This window comes from Salarias fasciatus, chromosome 18, assembly GCF_902148845.1.
Source record: "Salarias fasciatus chromosome 18, fSalaFa1.1, whole genome shotgun sequence".
NCBI classification, from domain to species: Eukaryota; Metazoa; Chordata; class Actinopteri; order Blenniiformes; family Blenniidae; genus Salarias; species Salarias fasciatus.
The window spans coordinates 13,646,165-13,669,080 of record NC_043762.1 but is presented as its reverse complement, the minus strand read 5'-3'; the positions used below and the strand labels follow the sequence as shown (position 1 = coordinate 13,669,080).

The following is a 22,916-nucleotide window of genomic DNA, read 5'->3' as shown; positions in this document are numbered from 1 at the left end:
TCTCTCTCTCTCTCTCTCTCTCTCTCTCTCTCTCTCTCTCTCTCTCTCTCTCTCTCTCTCTTCTCCCTCTCTCTCTTTCTCCCTCTCTCTCTCTCCCCGGCTCTGTGCGTCTTTCCGATCCGGGCAGATCTGCGCGTCTGTCGGGATGACCGGCGCCTCGGCTTCTGCTCACTGAGGAGAGGATGATGTTGTCGGAGGAGTGAAAAGTCCCAGCCCCCGGAGCGCTCTTGTCGCACACTCACCCTTCTGTTTTTTTTTTTTCCCCTTGCATCTGCAAAGTGTTGTTTCACCCCCTTGTTCCCGTCGCTTCGCCGTCGGTCCGTCCGTCCGTCCGTCCCGGTTCCCCTCCGGGAGCTTTTTGGATCCGCACCTGCACCGAGGCGCAGAGCCTATTGCTCACATTCCGGAGGATCGCAGCGCCGAGACGCGTCCTGGCTTGTCAAACGCGGTAAGAGTGAAAGCCGGAGAGATGATCGTATCGCCCGCAGGAGCGGCTGGAGGAATCAGTCATTTGGTCAGTGTGTCATGCAGTCGCCGGGCTGACCGGAGGCGCCTGAGACCCGCTCACGCGCTCCAAGTCTGTCATTTATACTCCTCCATTTAAAAAGAAAGGAAACAAAAACCCGCGCACTTTTGCATCATATGGAACAAAAAGACTCCCGGGTCTCACTTGTTCTTACTTTGTTTATATAATTACATGCAAAAGCAATAAGTGTAAGTCATAAGTTTTTTTTTCTTCCTTCTGCAGATCAATTAATGTCTTCCCTTCTTGCACAGCGTCGGCTTCTGAGACGCGCACAAATCGCACCAGTTTGGGATATCTTTAATTATTTACAGGTCAAAGCTTTTAATATTGGTCTATATTTACGAGCCGTGTAGGTTCATGCATAAATCATCAACCCACCAAGTAACCTTGTTAGTGTGTCCTTTACATGTTTTCCCCTCAAGAGGTCTCGTGTATGTATCAGCAGAAACTTGAGCTTTGGTTCAGAATGCTCCCATCTCCTAAACCAAAGGCGAGGCTGCCTTTTGCTGTGTGATGCGAGATTGTGGAAGCAGATCTGAACACCTGAACAGGTGTTTGGGAAATCTATTATGTAAATCAGAGCCTTTCCTTGAACAAACAACATGTGTTGCTTCTCTGCCAAAATCACTTCTTATATCAGTCTGCCTGGCTGTGCATGACATCAAAGACTGGATTATTGGAACCTGATTATTTGTGATCGCTCTGTCTGTACCGGATGCCTCACACGGTATTTCATCTGAACACTGAAGTATCCTATGCCTCTGTAGTAGCAGGTGACACTAACTTTGCATTCAGTCTGATTATATGAGATACAGACTCAAAAAGTGAGCAAATGAGACTCAAACAAGACTGATAGCCTGGCCTGGAGGTGCTGACCAGATCTTTGTGTGTGATATTGATGACTGGCCGTTCTGTAAACAAACTCTGGCATGTACAAATCACAGTGACGGAGGAAGAACAGTTTGGGTCACCTTGACAAATGAGCTCTATTGTCTGAGAATATGAGAGCCCCCGCAGCCCAATAAAGCCTGTTCTGTTTCTATTCACTGCTCCAGTCTGAAGGAGTCCAAGTCTTTTCTTCCTTGGCCTTGTTAGTGTGCCCACCACCAGCTGTGTGTCAGCGCCATAAAGCAGAACGAGGTTAACTAGGAAATGCCCCGTTATAGATGAGCCGGGGCTCGGCTGAATGTACGTTTCCTGAGAGCGAGGTAGCACCGCCACAGGGACGAGAGGAGAGCAGAACTGTGAGGGATGAAGCTGAAAGTTTACAGCATGCATTTTTCATTCTGTCCGGATGCGTAAGTGTGTGTGTGTGTGTGTCTGTGTGTGCATGTCTGTCTGTGTGTGTGTGTGTGTGTGTGTGTGTGTATGACATACATGAGCCCTGAGCCCTGGCATGCATGCAGTAGTTGCGTGTATGTTGGTGTATGTAGATGAGTGCACTCAGACGAGCACAGGGATAACAGAGCGGCGTTGTGGGGAAGGAAAAAAAAAAAGGTCTGTTTCTAAAATAGAGTGCGAGCCGAGTTGGGCTGCCTTGCTGTCTGTTGCAGCACTCTTTGCACTCATTCAGTCTCAGCGTTGTTTATAATGTGTGGCTCAGCAATTCGAGAAGGCACTTTGCATCAGTGGAAGATGACAAAGAGGCCATGTGAGATGCTTTTAGATAGAGAAAATTATGGAGAGATGAGAGGCGATTAATAATTTCTGCACATGAGGAACTGCTGTTATTAATTTTAGATCATTACTTAAGAAAATTTGTCAGAAAAAGTTGCTTTTTTTTAGCTTTTTTTAGTCATGGATGGACATGAGTGTAGTATCTGGAGAAGTTGTTCTGTTAATTGGATGGTTGAATGACAGAATGAACTGATTTTTGCAGGCTATGTCAAGATTGAACTGAATATGTGGATGATGATGAATAGAAGCAAATCCCTGGACTGACAGGAGATTTCTTTGGTCGCTTGAGCATTGCCCCTCAACCCCGGTATGCTGCTTCTGTTCCACACGCTGCTCCTTCCCCATTGTATTACTATGTGAATATAATAAATAAATGAATTTCATTTGACCTTGTCTTCTGATCCAAACACTTATCAATAAATGAAATAAATAAAGCATACGAAGCCTTTTCAAGAGCTTCACTGAAATTTTCAGTGGAAGCAAAAGGTAATTCTCTGGCAGGATTCGATATTATTCTCTCTGGTAAGAAAGTGCCCACTCTAATATGTCATTTAAGTGATTATGGATACTATTCCTTCCTAATACAGTGTTAATAGTGAACGGAATGGGGCTATATAAATGCAAATGAGTGTCAGCAGTCCCGTATAGCAGCCTTGGCATGATCAAAACACACCTCACCTCTGAGAAAGCCACCGGGCGTGCTGCGCTGCTCTCATGCAGAGTCTAAAAAAAGGTGTTGATTTCATGTGGTTCTGAATAGGAAGGCTAATGTTGCACATTGCAACGCATAAAATGAGACCTCTGTGTCGCTTATGTGGAAATTCATAAGAGTCTGAGAGCTACACTGTGAACTGAAGTTGTAATTTAATGATCTCTTTGAAGTTTATGGCGAGATTAAAGCCAGAAAAGAGGTTGGCTGTTGGATTAACAATGATTTCACAGTGAGTGCACATTTTCAGCACTGGACAGCTCCCAAATCTCTCTGAGTCAAGTGATTTCAAAGGCAGTCTATCAAATGGCAAAAGAAGGAATTACATTTTAAGAAAAAGCAGCAAGTAGTGATGATTTTTCACCCACCGGATCAGGACTTGATTCACAAGTCTTGTTCGCTCCCTCCATTGAATATTGAAAACCGTCTTGCAGAGTGGAGTGCCCGTGCAGTCGCTAAAACCCAAAGGGGATTGGGCAAGCCGATCCATCAATCATCTTCAGTCTATCGCCTGGGAGGGACTAAAGCAACCCACCAGGCCAATCATTACGAGCGTCGATGAGACCACAGCTGAACAGCTCACCCACACAAAGGGAAAGGTCCCTCTCTTTGTCTTTGGCCAGGGGCTCTCCTGGAAGGCTCGCTGCAAGACAAATGTTTGGCTTTACAGTTGCTTAAGAAGGCGCTCTTTAAGGCAGTTCCAAAGTTTAATCAGCTTCTGCAACACAACAGTCGAAGATTTGTCACTTTCTGCAGGCCTGTCAGATTTTGCACTCATGTTGGATTTGATTTATAATGTCACCCTGTCGGAAATATCTTCATTCAACAAATCCGTCTGGCTATTGTTCAGCTTTGATGTGAGAATGAGCTGATGGCTCCTGATTCTCCGGGCATTTGGCAGTGGCGATAAACACTTGAAGGACAGAACTCTTTCCCCCCCCCCCTTTTTCCTTGCCTAGTTGATATTCCACAGACTCAGCACATCATTAAAGACAAGGAATTCTTGGATGAATGCCGACCAGCGCGTCCGTATTCGGGACGGTTATTCCGTTTCATTTCACAGCCACTCCGCTTTTCTGACCAATGTGGTCACACTGTGGCCTGCTTACCACTGTGGTGCAAGGAATACTGTGTGTGTGTGTGTGAGGGGGGTTAATATACTCGAGAGGATATCTGCATCTCATGCACCTGATCCGTTATTGGTTTTGCTAGCAGGAGCTAACCTCAGCCCCCTCACCTTTGACCTCTGCAGTCTGTCAGACACAGCTGCTGCTGCTGTCATTTAGACATGCTAAAAACCACAAGCTGCTTATTGTGCACCCGTGACCCTTGAATCCCTAAATAAACCAACATTTTCTTAAAGTTGCAATATGTAAAATGTAAGGAATGCCTCTTTTGTGCATTAGGTGGCAGTAGCGAGTCAGTGCAGTAACCAGTTTGTTTTTAATCAAACTCGTTTGAATTTCAGAGTTTTTATCGATTTTTTGGTTTTCTAGTTTGTAAATAGCAAGAGCTCCTGTTCTGCTGAATATTCAATCTGTATTTAACTGAGAACTGACAAGACTGGACACGCTGGAGCTAGCTGGTTAGCATGCTAGCTAGACGACTGTGAGTTTATTTTATTTTTTTTAGTTTTCTGAGTTAAAATATAATTTTAAAAACTACACCTGAGGCCCCATTTGCACATTGTTTTCGACTGAAACCTCAAAACTTTTGTCGCATTTTGGTGTCCGTTAACATGACAACAGTGCTTGAAACCACTGGAAATACAACTTTTTGATAACGCTCCCCATCGTTTTCAGTGTTTCTGCCATTTAAATGCAAATGTAAATGCAAAAATTAAGCGTTTTCCCTTGAATCGTTGTCATGTACACAGAGCCTGAATTTTCTACTTTCACACTGAACTTACAGTTTCTTTTTGGGAGTAGCGAATCAAATACCGTAGTTGCTTGACTACAGTTAAAACAGTTGGGTGAAAGGATTTAGATCTTTTTCAGGTAATTATTTTTGGTCCCACAACATTTGCATGCATTTGATGAGAACAATAATTTACAACAAAAATTCTTTTTTTTAATAGAAATTATAGAAAAATGTTATAAACATCAACAGACTGTAAAGGAACGCATTGCTATTGTCTCTTACAAAATTAACTATCTTGAGCAACATCAAGTTTTCAAGCTGTTTCCATAATAAATCAAATTTAAGCAAACAAACTAAAAAAAAACAAAAAACAAACAAATCCAAGACTTTTCTACTCTCCAGTATTCAGCGAGTCACCATTATCCCACTGATCCCCAGTAAATACTGATTCCAGCAAAAAAAAAAAAAATTGTGATAAAATATTAGGCGGAGGATCCAAGAAAAGCCTTCACATAAATTCCTGTTAAATGTTGGTTTAAACGTATTTAGTTTTTGTGATTTAATCTATTTTTTCTAGAAATCAATGCTGCTGTGTGTCTATATAGATTTATCATCCTTTATGAAATCAACCTTAACTAAGAGGAGCTTGTCCTGTCTATTTTCCTAGGTTGTACGCTTATGAGTTTATTTTAACGTGGGCTTTTTTATTTGTGGCGTCATGCGATGTGATGCTGTGCAATAATGAAATATGTATTTGAATGTTGTTTGAGAGCAGAGTTCAGAAAGCCCGTGCTGTCTGTGGGACTGGAATGGGGATCCAAATAAACCTTTAGCATTTGGAAAAGCTATATTAACTCACAATATACCTATTATTCAAAACTTGCTGTTTGCAGCATTTTATGTATTTTGCTAGCACATTTTTCACAGCGTATTCGCACATTTTTCAGAAGAAAAGGTCAAATTCATGCTCGTTATTTCAGGATTGTCCACGGTTTCAATCATAAAAAACCAGAAATACTCATTTTTTCTAACTTGGAGGTAAAATGAGAACATTTAAGCTTTCCCAGTAAAAGGTCCTCCGGTTGGAAATCGATTGGTGTCGCTGTGATTTGACCCTTTTTGATCCGTTAGAGAAATGAGCAGATTGATTTCACTGAGGCCACGCTGCATGATGCTCCCTGCTATCTATTCTCTCTGAAAGAAGTATTGGGAGACCACATTCTCTCACAGATTTAGACGCACTCATAACTAAAGCAGCTCCCTCCTATATCAATCAAGTCCATTTAAATCTATTCTTTGCCAGATTGACAGTCGAGCTGCAAGATGGAAAACCAGGTTTCTGATGGGGAATTAAACCAAGTGACCTTTATCTAAGAAAAAAGAGAAAAATAGAGGAGAACGTGTGATAGTAGGCGATTTAATTCGATTTAAAGACAGTTTTAATTGAAAAAAAAAACAATATTTTGCCATTGCATGTCAATTTACATTAAAATAAAACATCTAGATAAAACAAACAAATCCACATGAGCAGCAAAGGAGACGGCGGGGAGGAAAAACCTCCTTTTGCCAGAAGAAAATCTCCAATGGATCCAGACTGCGAAGTGATGTCTTTCTGCGTGAGGTCAGGGGGCAGTAAGAGAGAAACGCATCGGGCTGACAACAATCTAATTCCCTGGTAGTGCTACAAGACACAACTGCTTTCTTTGGCTTCTCTCCAGAGCCAGAAAATCGACGAAAACTCCTCTGAAACTACGCGTGCAGCGCAGCAGGGAATGTAAAATCACATCTGCTCAAATAAAACAGTAAAATAACATTTTACTGGTCCTTCATCCCTGCAGATGCCTGTTCAACAATACTGTCTCCTGGCTTAGACACCTAATATACTGAGATAACTCTCTCTTACCATCTTATTTTTAATAAACAAAATATCTGACTGTATGCAAAAACAAAAAAAAGAAATGTCTTCAAGTGTCATCTGGTTCTTTATCACTGAAAGCAGCACTTTTTGATTGTGAGTTGTGGTTGTCGATGTATTGTTCGAAGGCAGTGTTTAATATTGGAGCTGACAGGAGGACTCAGCTTACATATGGTTAAACAGGAAAAATTTGAAGGCTGATTGTAAAACCGTCTTTAAGAGCCTGAATGGAAGTAAGCAGACACTGGGAGAGGTGACATCCACGCCGTCGTGGAGGGATCATGCAAAATAAAGACAAGCTTGTGGGCTGCGACAAATTGTGACTAATTGGTGGCAGAAAAATGCTAATCGGCAACAGTTTTAATTGGCATGAAACCGAATTGATATTTTGTGTATGCCACATGGGTTTCACAAAACATTTTGGGTCCAGATTTGAAATGAGTAGCAACACAACATTTGACGAATAAAATGATCCTTCTCGTACAAGTATTGTGCAATAACAGTGAGACAATTGAGAGCTATTGTTCATATGAATGTGACGTTTTCCCTTTCAACCGAAATAATGGCTCATGGTCGCTCCTCTCTTCCTCTTGGGACGTGTCCATCAACGACCCGTCACACTCATCTAAACTGTCTACATGCATGGAGCCAAGTTTCAGCTTGGCCTCTCCTGAGCGTGTTGGTTTAAATAACCCCTGTCCCCATGCCCAGAGAGATCAATGCTTTCAGTGTGTGAGGATGGAGTGTGTAATCTTGAATCGGAGGGAAGAGCAGCTTTCCAGAGTCCCCCTCCATTTGGGCCAGGAGTGATTAGTCACCACACAGGCGCGCTCAACACAAAGCCTATCTCTGTGTTTGAGAGCAGGAAGTGAATACCTGATTCAGCTCAGTCCACTGCCCCCCCTCCCGCCCCCCCACCTCGCCCCCCCATGCAGCCTCCTTCTCTTGTTTCTTTAATTTCTCCAGCAATTAATGTTCATGCACTCTGGTTTAATGTCTCTTTTATGGCTCCGCAATCACCTCCGCAGCCTGCTATCACAGTGTTTTTCCTCTCCTGACTTTTGCAATTAATTCATTAAAGCTGCACACAGATGGGGGCTGTCATCTTGATGTAGTGGCTCGCACTGCCGCCTCACGGCGAGAAGATCCCCGGTTTGAATTCTGGCTTGGGGACCTTTGCATGTGTGTGTGACCGTCTGTCTCCACGCCGTTTTCCGAACGGGTTTTCTGAAGGTGCTCAGTTTTCCTTGGGCTGTCCAAATTAATTTGTGACCCCCTCCAGATGTGAATGTGAGTGCGGACAGGCCGCAGAGGACCAGCAGAGGATCCGATCCGAAGGAGCTTTTTCAGAACAGCTTTCATCATGGCTGCGTGTTATTGTCACAGCGTTGATAAAATGACCTTCCTTTCATCCCGTTTCCCTCATCTCTTCCTTCCGTCACTCTGTCTGTCACTTATCTGGAGCTGTTATTCTTGCCGTTCACGCCGGCGCTCTCCGGAGGTAATAGCTTAGTGAGATATGATTAAAGAGGAAGGGGAGGAGAGGAATCACCTTTTTTTTTTTTGTCAGGTCCCATCAGGAGAAACAAGACAGAGAGCAGTTTGGGACTTTATTGCTAAACTGCTTCAGTATTTGTTCACAGATGGTCACAGTTCTTCTCCGGACATTTATTTTCCTGCTTCTTTAATGTGGTTCTCCCAAGAAGGTTTGGGAACGCCCTGTGCTGTGTTAATCTCTAGGATTTGACAGAATTCTGCCTCTTTTACCCACACAGGTCAGCCATAACATTATGATCAGAGTCAATTAATGTGTAGTTTCCCTTTCAGCTGCTAGATCAGTGATGAATAATCAGAGCAGGAACTTTTCTTTGCACTGCAATCGCATTGAAAAGACTTGTTCTCACAACTCTGATTGGAATTTGAGACACTGCGGCTCAGCATGTAAAGTGTGGCGTCTTCCAGCCCAAAGGTTGGTGGTTTAGCATGTGTGAGTGTGACCAACAATGTAAAGTGCTTTCAGTGCGCTCGTTTATCTTTTTAATCGTCGCTAGCTGTTCCATCATGCGATCCACACTTTTGCTTTTTCATGGAGCACTTTTCCCAGCAACTGCAGCCCTGAAGGACTCTGGGGGTCGAGGGATTCATCTTCCTCCGCGTGTTCATGATCACAAGGCCGCTCAGATTCCACCTCCGACAGATTGACAGCTTAGTGCTGAGCCATAATGTAGGTCTGCCAGCGTCGTCCTGTTTGCTCTCTTTGGACCTCTGTCGCTCCGCTCGGCGGCTCTCACAATGAGCTGAGAAGGCGTCCCATTCAGACGACGTGGTGAAAATGTGTCAGATGGACATCCACATTGAAGTCCACTGAAGCATTTTAGAGACTTCTGGCTCTTTTCTCCTCGAGACACAACTGCGCCTGTGGGAGTGAAGAGGGGCGATTTAGTGGGAGGCGTTCACAACATCTGATGTCTCATCCTTAACAAAAGGTGTTTCTGGTTAGTATGCAGCTGCCGCGACTGGTCGACCGATGCTCTGTATGTCGTAAATCCCTTCTGGTAAAACCTTGAATGGATGCTGTCTATAGGCATACAGTGTTGTATGTTGTGTAGCATAAAGATGTCCACAGGCTGGACTCTGTATTCTGCTGCTGTGGATAGTGGCGGCCGGGCCCCCTGCCAGTCCCAGGCCCTCACATACAACGCTCTCTAATGCTCTCCATTTCCAAGACTGGGCAAACTCCTTGGTGCCATGACCCTCTCCAAGCCTTTAGAAATCTCTTGTCTCCCACCCAGCGAGCTCACCCAATGGTTCAGGCCTTCAACATGCAAAGAGTCCAACTGCTCGACCCCAATCTGTCACAGCCCGTCACAGGGTCCTAACCCACCTTTAGACACGGGAAGCCTCCAAGTGTGTGGCATGGCAAGTCTCACCCTCGCCGGAATCCCCCCCCCCCCCCCCCCCCCCCCCCCCCCCGCCCCCTCTCAGGTCAGAGTGGGTGCAACGTATTAAAAATTGCACAAGAGATTGTTATTTAACGACAGCATAGTTTGGCAGGTCTCACACGCTCCGCTTTTATACGGAGGAAGGTTTTACAGAGTTTTCACATGGTCAAGGAGAGAGTGCCGCCATTATTTCTGTAATTTCTAAAAGACCGAGAACTGCTGTTGCATAATCCTCTTTCTAACCGTCAGGGATGCTGTTGGCATGAGCCGCCGTTACCTTGGTGAATGCAAAAAGGCCTTTCGCTTTTCTTGGATGAATTATTTACTTTATGTAACTGAAAACCAAACAAACCCAGTGAGGTCAGGCAAATTTCCGCTCAGAGTAATTTCAGATTCTCTCAAGAATCCACTCACAAGCTCCTCTTGGTGAAACCTGTACAGCGCAGGAGGTGTAAAGCTCTAAATTTACCCACAAGGAAATGAAATATTTAGCATTACTTTTGTTGTCCAACTCCCTTTAAAGCCGGCGTTTTAAATCAGCGCCGCGTTTTCATCACACTGCTCTTCGCTCCTTCATCTTCACTTCATACCAGTATGAAGCAATAAAGCTCCGTCTCCATCGAACTGAGAGGATTCGGGCCCCGAGCCAAATCCTCTGGCAAAGTCAGCAGCTCATTTCTGATGTGCAAGGATTTCCTCGATGTTGTGTGCCGTAGGAATTCACCAACATTGCTTTCTTATTTACCCCCGCTGCAGCATTGTAGAAGTTTACCAATCTAATCAGTGCTGTTGGAGTTATTCAATTCCGTCCAGTTCACCTTATTACATTCAGACTCGGTGTCTGGAATGATTGAAACCTTTGTTCTGGTAGCTCGCAGCTATGCTCCTCTCTGCTCGCCTTTCGCTGCACTGAAGATTTGGAAAAACTTTCCTTTTTTTTTTTTTTTAACATTTTGCTTTTAGAAAGAGACACATGCAAGGTATTTTAGAAAAACGTTGAAACAAAATGAAAGAAATTACAAATAAGCAACATTTAATGAGTCCAGATATTAGAATGTAGAAGGTATTTCTTCTGCGAGGGACGGGCAGTTTCTCCACCCCTCATTTACTTCACCTGATTTTTTTCCACCTGTGTCTCATTGTGTTGCAAACATGCAAACTCCACACAGAGACCAGGCCCGGACGACAATTACTAATCATATAATCAATCATATAATCAAATTATCATTACTTGAGTTTGATAAATACTTGGTGGTGATTTGATTCAGATGTGAAGCAGGTAAACTTAAAACAAGCAGCACAGGGGATCTCCAGGAACAGGGTGGGAGACCACTGGGTGTAAAACCCTTCTGAAGGCTGCAGGAGTTTAGCAGTCTCCACTGTTATTTACCTGCAATGCAGTGTGAGGTGGATCTCTCAAGCATATAGAAGGCTGACAAAAAAAAAAAAAGCTGTTGTTCTAGTAGCATTTATGTAGAGAAGAAAACGGTGCATCCTTCAACCTTCATGGAAATCTGCAAGCTGCTGTTGGTTTTTGACTTTAGTGTTGTATTGATCGTCACAATAAGCAACAAGCAACAAACTGACCCTTTTCTAGAGAGAGGAACGAGAAAGTGAATGAGGAGTAACACGTTGAGGCGATATATAGAAGTAATGTTGACGTTGACGTGGACAGAAATGCGGGCATAATGGATGCAGGAGGCAGAGAAATGGTTTTCTGGTTATCCAGTTGCGAATATAATGTGAAGCATAAATAAGCCTTTAGATAGAACACAGTGGAAATGCATACTTTTCCTGTGTGGGGCAACATGACAAAGAAATTTCCATCTGGGATTAATCAAGTATTTCTATTCCATTCTGTTCTATTCTATTGACATGCTGTGCTGTGCAAGTTTTTACCTCTGGTGGTTGGTTTGTTTCATTTAGTTTTCGTGCACCACTTTGGTATTCAGCATCTGTATCCCACGGGACACTATCTTCTTTATTAAAGTTTTCACATTGTTTCCTCTGCCTGTGTTTTGGGGCCTGTGTTTCTAATAACTGCACAATCATATAATGCATGATTGATTTGTTCTGCTTAACTACGATAAGGACAAAACGTTGTTTCCTTCCAGCTCAGTTGAATTGATTTTGTGCGATGAGTTTGAAAATACGGTAACTTAACTGTGAAAAACTGGGCTTGAACAAAGCAATGTACCCAGAAAACAAGTGCAAGTTTTCCAGTATATGTTCAAGTTTTCAATAATTCATAATAAGGGTACTTTTTTTTGTTGTTGAAAATAATATTTTTTTCAGTAGGACAGTGGTGCTGAATAACATGGACCCATTTTTTTTTTTTAAAGAAACCCATAAGGAAATATATCAAATTTAAAGAGTTTCAAGCCAGAAATAGTGGAAGATGCGTATTTTACCATGGGACTGGTATATTAGAGTGTTTCACGCTGATCGCTATTGAAACTATTGAAATTAACACTCCGAGTTGTAGAATTTTTTTTTTTTTACTACAAAAGTGTTAAAACTTCCATGTGTCTGGTCATCTGTTACTGTGTTTGTGGTACTTAGATAACTGTTTTCCAGGTTTATTGTGTATTCGTAGAGTCTGCTACCTTGACCGGGTCTCATTTGCATAAAGTTGTTGATCTCAGTCCTGGAACAATAAAGCGGTGACACACACACCCACACACACACGTGCAGGTAGCAGAGCGGTGGAAACACAGATGCTTGTAACACAGGTAGTGGAGCGGGTCATGAATGTAAGTTCCCGTGAACAAAAGCGCCGGCCAAATGAACGCGGAGAATCCAATAGTGCCTCCCCTAATCTCCAGGAGCGGATCGGTTCAAAGGTCACCTTGTCTCATTGAGTGTCGATGCTTTACAGCCTCTCTCTCTCTCGCCGCACAGTAGCTGTTGCTTTTAGCCCACTGCGGAAAACACACGGAGCTCAAGCTGTGCTGGACTGTTTGCGATGCAGCGTCATGTTTTCGGGATGTCAGGTTTTCGGTGTTCACAGCTATTTTAGGGCTATTTGATGCACTTTCATGCTCAAAGTCAGCGGTGAGTTTGAAGTAATGTGGAGGCATGTGGCTATAAAAAGAAGAGAGAAAACCTAAATAATGCAGGTGTGAAAAAAAAAAAAAAAACCTGCTCAAAAAAGCCCGAGAAGGTCAATTTTAGCTTTTGTGTCAATAAGATGTAACGTTCGTGACAGCTTCGCTGATACTTGTTACATCTTGTGAAAGCTGCCTTCATGGACGGCTCATCAAAAACGAGATGTGAGGAAGTGTGTGTGAAAAAGATGTTGAATATGTATTTTAAAGAAAAACAACAGCATGACTAAAATGTTTTCTTTACCTCAGTTGAGAAACTTCAGATTTTTTAATTATGAAATGTGCATTGATTTCGTCCCAGATTGCCAGTAATTTCAGTTGATCTAATAAGATCTGATAAGCCAAACAGCTGTGGGTCTTTTTTTTTTTTTCTGGCGCGCAGAAGAACAAGCAGCTTTTTATCTGTTGTATCATGAAAAATCCCAACAGTGTCATCTGACAGCAAAATGGATAACACTGATGTAAGGCTTTCCTCCAAAGTGCTCACACTGCAACGCAGTCACTCACAGGTCATCACAAGTTATTAGACAAAATTGGAAGGACGTGATTTATGTCTGGTACGTGATGTTAAGCTGCTTTTTGTTCATCTGCAATATTGTGTAATACTTTTACAGGACAGAAACTTACTTGAAAGTTGGAGATGTTATTCATAGCATGTGATTTGAGGATATTAAAAGTACAAATAAATTCTCTGGTATGCATTTTACAAACGATAAAATCTGCTGAGGATAATCAAGTCGAGCAAAATTACCCTTATTTCATTATCAATACATAAAAAAATCCCCCACAAATGAAAAAATCTCACTGGAAAACTCTGGAAAATAAAAGTATTTCAGTGTTGAATGTATTATTTATACTAGTTATGACTATTTATTTTAAATTAGCAAACATTTGATCAATAAAAGGTTAAATCGGGGTCATGGATCATCTCTCACAGTGATTTTGGCCCGCGGGCCGAATGTTTGAAATTGCTGATTTCAACCGACTTATGAATTTGTTGTGCTTTATTTTCATCCTTTTTCTCAAGCACAATGTAGAAGTTTAGCCTTTTAGGCACATGTAATATTCATAATGATAATACCAGGCTGAGATGAATGAACTAATCTGCTCTTTCTCTGTTTAAACCAGAAGTTTCAGTCAGCGGATATCTATAACTCAGACAGAAAGATTTGTTTACAGCAAATAAAGCATGAGTTTTATTACCTGGATGCCAGTGTGCGTGAAACCTGAAAAAGTCAGGATGTATTTTTGAAGATAAAACTCATGCGTGGTGAGCGTACAGGAGATCTGACTGTGTTTCTGAGCCTGGCTGCTGGGTCGTTCTCCGTGGCTCATTGCTCCGTCCTCTCCCCCCCTGCAGGTCCAGGATGATCCTCTTTGCTCTGATGCTGTTCTTCTCTTCAGGCTCGGGTGAGTTCTCTCTCTCTCTCTCTCTCTCTCCCTCCTCTGCACTTCAGTTCCATCAGCCGCTTCATCTGCCGGGGCTGCGAGAATTAATCAGCAGTTCTGGATGTAAACACTCAATAGCAAAGCATGATGTCAACACCCGGAGTGTGTGTGTGTGTGTGTGTGTGTGTGTGTGTGTGTGAGTGTGTGTGTTCAGAGGATACAGGACGAGAGGAAAGGGAGAAACTGATTGATAAGTGGAAGGACTGCAGGGAGTAGAAGCACCAGATTAAAAATTTCCCACACCAGCTTCTCCTTCCTGCAGATGTTAAATGTATAAGACAGACTTGTGCTAATATGAGCGCTGTTAGTGAGCGCTGACACGCCGAGGATGTTTGCGGACACGCTCGGTGGGACCGAGCTGGAAAACCTCCAAGCCCATTTATGCAAGTTTAGTCCACCATCTGTTCCATTACAACTATGCATAAAATTCACAATTATGGAACAAAAGACCAAACCTCTGCGAGCTTCAGGTCTCTGCTGGATAGTATCGCAGGTCTGAATCCCTCATGCAGCCTGCCGACTGCCTGCAGTGAAGATAAGTTCCTCTCCTTAATTACTTCCTCTGCAATTGGCATGCATGATGGTGGTCAGCCCGGATTTTTCATTAAAACGAAAACCTGCATCACACATTTTTTTTTAAATTAAAACATTACCTTGCTTGTGATTATGGTCTGTCAGCATGAATTTAAACCGAGGGATCTCTCTGCTGCTGGAATGAAAAACAGGATTGGAACTTGTGATTTCTCCTGAACTAAGGAGACTTTCTATTTTCTGAGTCTGTAATTCCCATCAGCACAAAGCTGCCCTGCAGCAGCTTAAAACAAAGTAGCAGTAGATATCAAACTGGGACATATGGATAATGAAGTTTACAGTAGGAGTTGATGACAGACAGATGGGCAAACAGTGTATCAGGTTAATAGTGGATGCAGAAGTTGTCTGCGCTGCCCCGTGGTTCACAACATGCTCAGTCTGCTGATAGCAGCAAGTGTAGTTTACAGCTTCTGTCTGCAGCACTTTAAAATCCATAACCTTGAAAACTCCGTGGCAAGTACGCAAAATGATGTGATATTTTCTGAGTTCACGAGGAGCACCTCGATGCGCTAATAAATCTTGGTTTGGTTGCACAATGGATTCCGGGCTGCAGCCTGTTCATTATTGTAGGAGCTGCTTTTCTTTCACTTTAAGATTTACACATTTGGTTCGTAGAGTGTCAGTTCACTTTAAATTTGTATCGTAGCCATTGCTACATAGCCTTGTCATGGTACTGCACTGCAATAAAAGAAATGTAGAGAAAACCACCACAGTCCCACAGAAGTCAGCTGAGGCGACATTGGAAAGGGGGGAAAAAAAAAAAAAAGAAACCACCAACTTTCTGCTGCACAGGTCACAGTCAGCAGATATTCAGGGTAAAAAAAATTAATTGTACAGAGAATAACAAAGGCTGGAGATTGGCTCCAGGTCCTGTAGGAAGGTACAAAGAGAGAGACTACACTTACTAAGGGAGAGAGAGGCGCGCCGTCAGTGACAGGCGGTGGCGAAATCCGAGTGTTTTTAGAGTTCAGAGAGGGGAGAAATGAGGCCAATTAGCTGCGTAAATCAATAGCAGCATTATATCTAATAAGTAGCACTTTTGTCAGTGATGATGATGAGACAAATAGCACTTCAATATGCCAGGAAAGGCAATAGTTAAGAGCTCTTTATGTTTAGCAGTAAATCTCAATTAAGGTTTTTTTCTGGGCTAGAAAGCAATTGGTGGACAATTTAAAATATCTTTTATGAAGGTAAAACCCTCTGCGGACTCAGACATGGAGGTTTTCAACTTGCACCAATTATGATTAAAGGGGAGTAAGAAGGATGAAGAAACTCAGAAAACAAATAGAGGTTATATCAGAAAAAACTAATCCACATATTGCAGACAGGGAGAAGCTCTTCGTCCTTTTCTACTTTTAGGAACCTCCAGTAAGAAGGAGTTCTGAGAAGGAAGTGTTCTGCTGGGTAATACGGGACGAACAGCTCTTAAAGACGTGACGGCGCCTGCTTGTTACCAGTGATATGAGGGAAATCTGCTCTCCTCCGCTACTTCTTTCACTGCAGCGTCTCTGCTAGAGTTTTCAAAGCTTCTCAGATGATTCGGATGATGAAGAGCTACAATCACACAGATGACTTTAAATGTGGGAAAATATGTTTATTTGCGACACAGAAACAAGTCATGTCTGGACTGTAAATATCAACGCACTTCACAAAGTAGCTCCTCTCCTCTTTGGAGAGCCAAGAAACAGCCTGGCTCTCCACCCAGTGTAAAACCACAGCTCATAATTGTTTCTCCTCACTTTTGTAGAGACTAATGTGCTAATTAGGCAGCTTTCGAGTTGCTGGCAAGTTCACTTGAATATCTTCAGACACAGTAAGGGACGTCGTTTCCTCCTCATGCCGCACTGAGACAACTGGCACTGACACTGTGGCGACTTATCCTGGAGTTTCCATTTGATTGTTAGCCACAAAATCCTGTCATTATTTAGTTTTTGGTTGTTTTTTTTTAAGCTATTTGAAGTTTTTATAGCTAAAAAAAAACTTCATTGAGATTGCAAAATCTCATGAACAGAATCGTCCAGGCCAATTTAAAACACAGCATACCTTAAAAGGTGAAATAAAGGAGCATAAGGTCGTCTTTCAAAACATCTGCATCTTGGTGCATCTCCTTTAAATGCTTTCAGTCTGTTTTTAAAAACATTTGCTTCAGGCCCGGTGGGAGAAATGCACCTGAATCCCTTTTTTTAATTATTTTCAGGCACTTTCTGGAGTCAGAAAACAAAAGTAAGTCATGGTTGAATCACAGAATGCAGACTACATTTTTCACATTAGCAGAATTTCATACATAGGAAGAAAGCAAGTTCAGAAAAGAGAAAAACATGTGCTTAGTGAAACAGAAAAAAACAGTGATTTGGTATTCTGACAATGCAGGCGGCCAACCCGAGCATACAATGAGCCATGATGAGTCAGAGACATAAAATCTGCTCTGAACCTGAGAGCCGGATGGTAAACAGTCCTGAAGCGCCCCGGGCATTGAGACCATTCATGCATATGTAAACTTTCACCTACTTCAATCAAAGTAATACATTTATCTCTCTTTCTTCTCTGCAAAAGAAGAACACAACTATTTTTCTGTAAAAGAACTTTAACCTCTTTGCAAAGTGATGAATATTCATAGTTTACATGAATACTTCTCACCTCCATAGACAGTTGATGATTATTAAAATCATATAACATTCTTGATCAGCAAAAGAATAATGACACTAAAGAACTGCCAGGTATTAAAAAGTGAGATTGTCTGAAAAAAAAATGTTAGTAGCACTCACTCAGTTTCTGTATGAACAGTATTTAGTAAATGAGTGGGGTTATTTTTTCCTCTCTGATCTCTGATTTACCAAAACATGACAGTGAAGCCGGCTTGAAGCCGGCAGCAATCAGTCAGTCACCAACATAGAAGAGCAGGAGCCTCAAAAGTTTAGTTTTTTTACTTTTGGGGTCTCAGACACTAAAGTGGAAGAAATCGAAGAAGAAAGTTGAAGTTGCTGCAGCTCTGTGGCTGTGAGTCACATGCGACTCTGCAGAGGACACATGGGAGTAGAAAACCTCATAAAAATGTAAATATTTTCAATATATCTTAACCAGCCCTTTTCTGCTGCTTTAAACTGAAGAACAGTTGGAACATTATTGATTATTTTCCCAGGAGGGAAACATTGCTTTGCTGTTGTTTTGATCAGCTCGGGCCAAGGACGTCCGTGAGATGTAGCTTCAATAAACACTTGATAGTTGTTCTAGAGTTGTTGTTTTTTTATTTATTTATTTATTTTTTTTCAAACTAATAATGAAAAGCATTATTGTGTCGCAAGAAATCTACAAGTTTGTGCAGGCCCGGAGTGAGAAAAGTAAGACGGAGAAATCAAATCTGCAGAAAGTATACAACTCTGGAAAGTATTCATAAAACTGGGAAAACAAACAAATACATGAATGCAGGGTTTTATTTGATTACAGTAGAAAGTCGTGCTCAGCAGTTTAAATCCATACCGGTGCATTCTGTCAATGGCATAAAAGCTGTTTTGGGAAGAATTTGTAAAAAGGTGAACTGTAATTAACTGAGTGACAGTTTCTGCAGTCCGCTCAGCTCGGTGCTCTCTGAAGAGGGACCGGCAGGATGAAGAGACGCGTCTGTTAATGACAGAGGATCTTTTTATGTCAGCACCAGCTCTCTTTCCCTCTTTTAAACCTGCGTCTCCCCCTTTGTTCCGTCTGTTACCGCCATGCTACACTCTCAATTTCCACTATTGAGCTTCTTAGATGAACCACTTTCCTCTTTCCTGGTGCTTTGTCTCGTTCTCTGTTGTTCTCACGCTCTCCATCCGTATTTGTTATCACATCTGAGTTTTTTTTTTTTTTTTTTTTTTTTTTTGGGGGGGGGTGTTTCTCTAAAGGGGTTCAGCTTGTGAAAGCCATCCAATCTAAATGCAGATGGAAATATCCCCGATTCAATTCCACCATGTGCAATAATCCAGAGAGGGCTTTTGTTTTTGCCCCTGCACACACACACACACACACACACACACACACACACACACACACACACACACACACACACACACACACATACACACACACGTACACTAAGAGAGAGAATTTGCCTATAAGTGGAGTTAGGTGCTGTGCAGAAGCAGCTCATGAACTAGAATTGGATTATTACCTGGAGAACGGCAGTTGCTGTTATTCCAGAGGTAAATAGAAGATTACAACATCTCCTTTTACTGAAGCTGTTTCTGAAGATTTGGCTCTGATGTCATTCCTCATGATGGAGCAGCTTCACTCCTCACTCCATCAGCGCTGAATTGTTTACCATTCTCACTCTATAAATTATTCAAACCATCCATTTACTTTTCCGTCATTAGAAGATTTGTTGTATTTAGGAAAAACTAACTTTTCACTTGTTTTGTCAAATTGACTTCTAAAGAGCTTTGGGAAGGGGTGAAGGGGTCTGGGGGATTCCTTTTCCCAGAAAGAGTATTTCCTCATTTTCTTAGAAGAGGCTAAATTCTTCATTCTATTCAAACACATATTTCAACCTGAATTTAATGCAAGTCCATTAAAGAAACTTTAGAATACTAGCAGCAATAATAAAATAAGCGTTGCCTTGAAAACTGACAGATATTGCAGTTGTTGGCATAAGGGCCTATAATTTGCACAAGATAACTTTGTGTTCATTATTGTCATTATAGCAAAGGCTGGTGGCTCACTATAAGTCACCTAAATGAAATGGCCACAAAGCGGTCGGAAGTGGATGGTTGGAGGATAAAGTCTGTACAGGTGATGGTGTTGTCATGGTTACATTGAACCTGTATGCCATGGCAACCGGGCTGAGTGAATCGCTGATATCAATCTGCAGAACGGACCATTTTAATGGCAGCGCCATCGACTCCTCTGTAGCAGGAAATTCCTTTAAATTAATTAGCTGGCGTGAGTGATGGAGGCTTTCTGTGTGAACAATATAAAATTAAATAGATAAGAAACAAGAGGAAAAAAAAATAGGGATTTAAATAATTGAGTGGGAGCCCGTGGTGTGTTTGTGTATATGTGTGTGTGTGTTTTTGTGTGTGTGCTGGACTGCTATAATGGGCTGGCACTGTCTTCCTTTTCTGGAATGACAACACAAGCTCTTCGCTCCTGCGTGGAAATATGAGTGTGAAATTGTTAATGAATCCCAAAGGTCTTGTTATCAGACACCTCGGTGAGAAGCAACAGCACAGCCTACACTTTCCATATATCCTCCTCGCTGCACTGTCGGGGCAACTATTGTTCAGCCAGGAGGTGTGTGTTTGGCTCAAAGTGTGCTTCTACTTGCTGAATCATCTGTGCAGTAAATTACTCTGCCTTTGCGTTTCCGTTACTTTTGTCACCGGTTTTATCCTGACACCATTCGACATCTCCTGCTAACCATCTCGCCGTGACCAGTGGTGTCAAACATAAGGCCCGGGGGCTGAAACTGGCTGTCAAATGTTCCAATCCTCCCCACATTGCCAAGAAAAAATATTAGACATTGAGATATGTGACTGGATTTTTTTTCTTTTTCTTCTTTTTTTTGAGAGCATAAAAACTGCGCTTCTTCTTCTTGAGGAAGGGAATTATAAATTCTGCTATGTTTACTGCCCTGGCCCGCTCAGGGTCAAATTGACTGTTGTGTTTTCTCTAGACTAAAATAAGTTTGACACCTCAGCCCTAGACTGTTCATGATACCCTGGAAATTTAAAAACCACCAAAGAGTCGTTTAATGGAGGTTTTCCTCCCATATATCAGTTTTCACTGCAGCCCAAGTACTGAAGTACAACTGCTGCCGATTAGAGATTTGCAACATCAACACTTCTGCCTCTTAATAAATTCCCAAAGCGAAACGTGTGCCATGTTTAATTGATTGCATAATGAAATCTGTTGTTTGTGGTGTGCAGGTGCAGCCTCCTCCATTGTGAACATGCGTAGGATCACTCACTCCTCAGTACAGCAGATGCTCGCGGGCAGAGCTGTCCTTCCATGTGTCTTCACCCTGCAGACCAGCTCCTCCGGCCAGCCCCCCCACCTCCTGTGGACTCGCACCGGACCACCAGCAGCAGGTCCACGTGCTCAACAGGAGCAGGTTGTGCTCTCTGCAAAAGGTAAAAACACAAAATATAAAACTTTTGAGGGGAATGGCCTTCACTTGATATCGTCGGTTTTATTCCACACTCACACACTCACGGCTGCCATGTGAGGCGGTCACGCACCATTAAGAGCAACTCGGGATTCAGTGTTTTCAACAAGGACACTTCAGCATGTGAACAGGGTGAGATGGGGAATCAAACCACTCACCTTACAATGGAAACATGACCTCTCTCTTCCAGCTGAGTCAAAGCAGCTCCTGTTACTGCGACCTCCTCATTCAGGAGAAAAAGAAGTTAGAAGACCTTTTTTTTTAATGGAAGTTTTGTATTTGATATAATTAATTGTCCTTGGTAAGATAAAATACCTGTATTGATTTGTTTAACTGTTTTGTACGTGATTTGAAGTAACATTCATGGGTTGTTACCTCACAAGAAGTCACTGAATGTGCCTGAAAATGAGCAGTCACTGAAATTGCAGCTTTATTCATTTTGATTAGACAGTGTTTGCCAAGAATTTGTTTTTTTTTTTTGAAGGTGTAGGCACATTTTTCTATATATATATATGATACTATTATTAATGACACTGTGATTCAGAGGCAATAAAAGCAGATTTTCTGTTGTGCTGGTCTGGGGCTTTTAGTGTGATTATGTGGTAATATGGTTAATCAAGTTAAAGTTTGCAACTGTTGTAACTGATTAAACTTAATTCATGCACTACAACTCAATTTTCTAATTAGTCTTTATTGTACTTATAGTGAACTCACTTCTAAAACGGTATTTTTATGAGGCGATTAATAATTTCACCTTCCATTTTATTATGTTTATCATAAATAAAACTAACTAAGAAAAAGCATCAAACTTTGCTGCACAGGCTGCTCATCCCCGGGGCTCTCTGCTGCCTCCTGGTGGGGGATTTTTATTTTTCGCTTATTGGTGCCGAATGTAAGATTGGTGTAATCCGGCTCTGAGTAGCAGCGAGTCAGGTTAGGAGTGTTGTCAGTTTTCATTGAGTCGCTGCGAAAAAGTCCCTTCCATTGTTTTATTTACAGTTCGATCTGATGTCACCTGCCTCTTCCTACCTGTTTTTCTTCACTAGCTTACTGAATACTCACCACACCACCTCGTGGTAGCTTGTGGTATTGCAAGGCAGACTTCCCGCCATTCCTTTTTAAATCCAAAGAAAGGCATCTTTGAGCTATTGAGCATGAGATATTTGTCACATTTTGGGTCATTTTTTCATGAATTAATGTGAAAATTACACGTTATGACTTTAAAGTTGCACTAATCAATAGTTTTACAGTCGGGAAAGTCGCAACAACTTGACTCTGTACTTTCAGTCTGCTGAGAGTCCCGAAGGAATAATAATAAAAAAGACTTACAAACTCTTGAAAGAGAGAAACATCCCCGAAATTTTGCTGGAGTTTACAATACTAGCCCCTGAAAGTGAGACGCACCTTCACAGCGAAGCTTTTACACTCTGCTTGTAAATGTTTAAACGCGCCTGAGTGGTAACGATTTTTAGCAAAGTCAAGTCACGGAGCAGATTAAATGTTTCCATCGGGCTCTTTAAATTTTTTATCGCGTTTCAGTTGGGTTTACAGCTCCCAGTTTTACAGTTTTTTTTTTTTTTGGGTTCCTCACAGTCCTCAGGACTATCATTATCAGGCACAGTTAGCAGCGGTTTCCTCTGAGAAAGCTCTAAAATACCGCCGTCACAAGTGATGATCCTGGGGTTAATGAGCAGTTGGAGAATATTGAGCACTTAGCTGCTGAAGACTCATATTTCCCTCTGAAATGAGCAGAGGGACTCAATTTGAAGAATTCCAGTCAAATAAATGTTTTTTTTAATAGCAGTATTTAAAAATGGCACATATAGATGAAGGCCTGCCTGTATGATTTATGGTGACATCTAGTGGCCAAAGTAGTTGTAGCTGGAGCAATGTAGAGAAAAGTCTATATCAGTAAAGAAGGATGCAGTTTAGATCTGTTTTGTCTTTTGTTTTTTTTAGAATTACCTTCATTATTAGTAAAGTTTAGCTTCCAGAGGTCAC

The 22,916-nt window shown here is 42.0% G+C and overlaps 1 protein-coding gene across 1 annotated transcript in view; it reads left to right on the top strand.

The window, feature by feature from the left end:
* Positions 1 to 362: 362 nt before the first annotated feature.
* Positions 363 to 22,916, top strand: part of LOC115405465 (neurocan core protein-like) — a 51,775-nt gene continuing 29,221 nt past the window's right edge. The window contains exons 1-3 of the mRNA XM_030115051.1: positions 363 to 448; positions 14,097 to 14,146; positions 20,677 to 20,880. Coding sequence (XP_029970911.1) covers positions 14,104 to 14,146; positions 20,677 to 20,880 — 247 coding nt within the window. The 5' untranslated portion in view covers positions 363 to 448; positions 14,097 to 14,103. The remainder of the gene's footprint in view (positions 449 to 14,096; positions 14,147 to 20,676; positions 20,881 to 22,916) is intronic.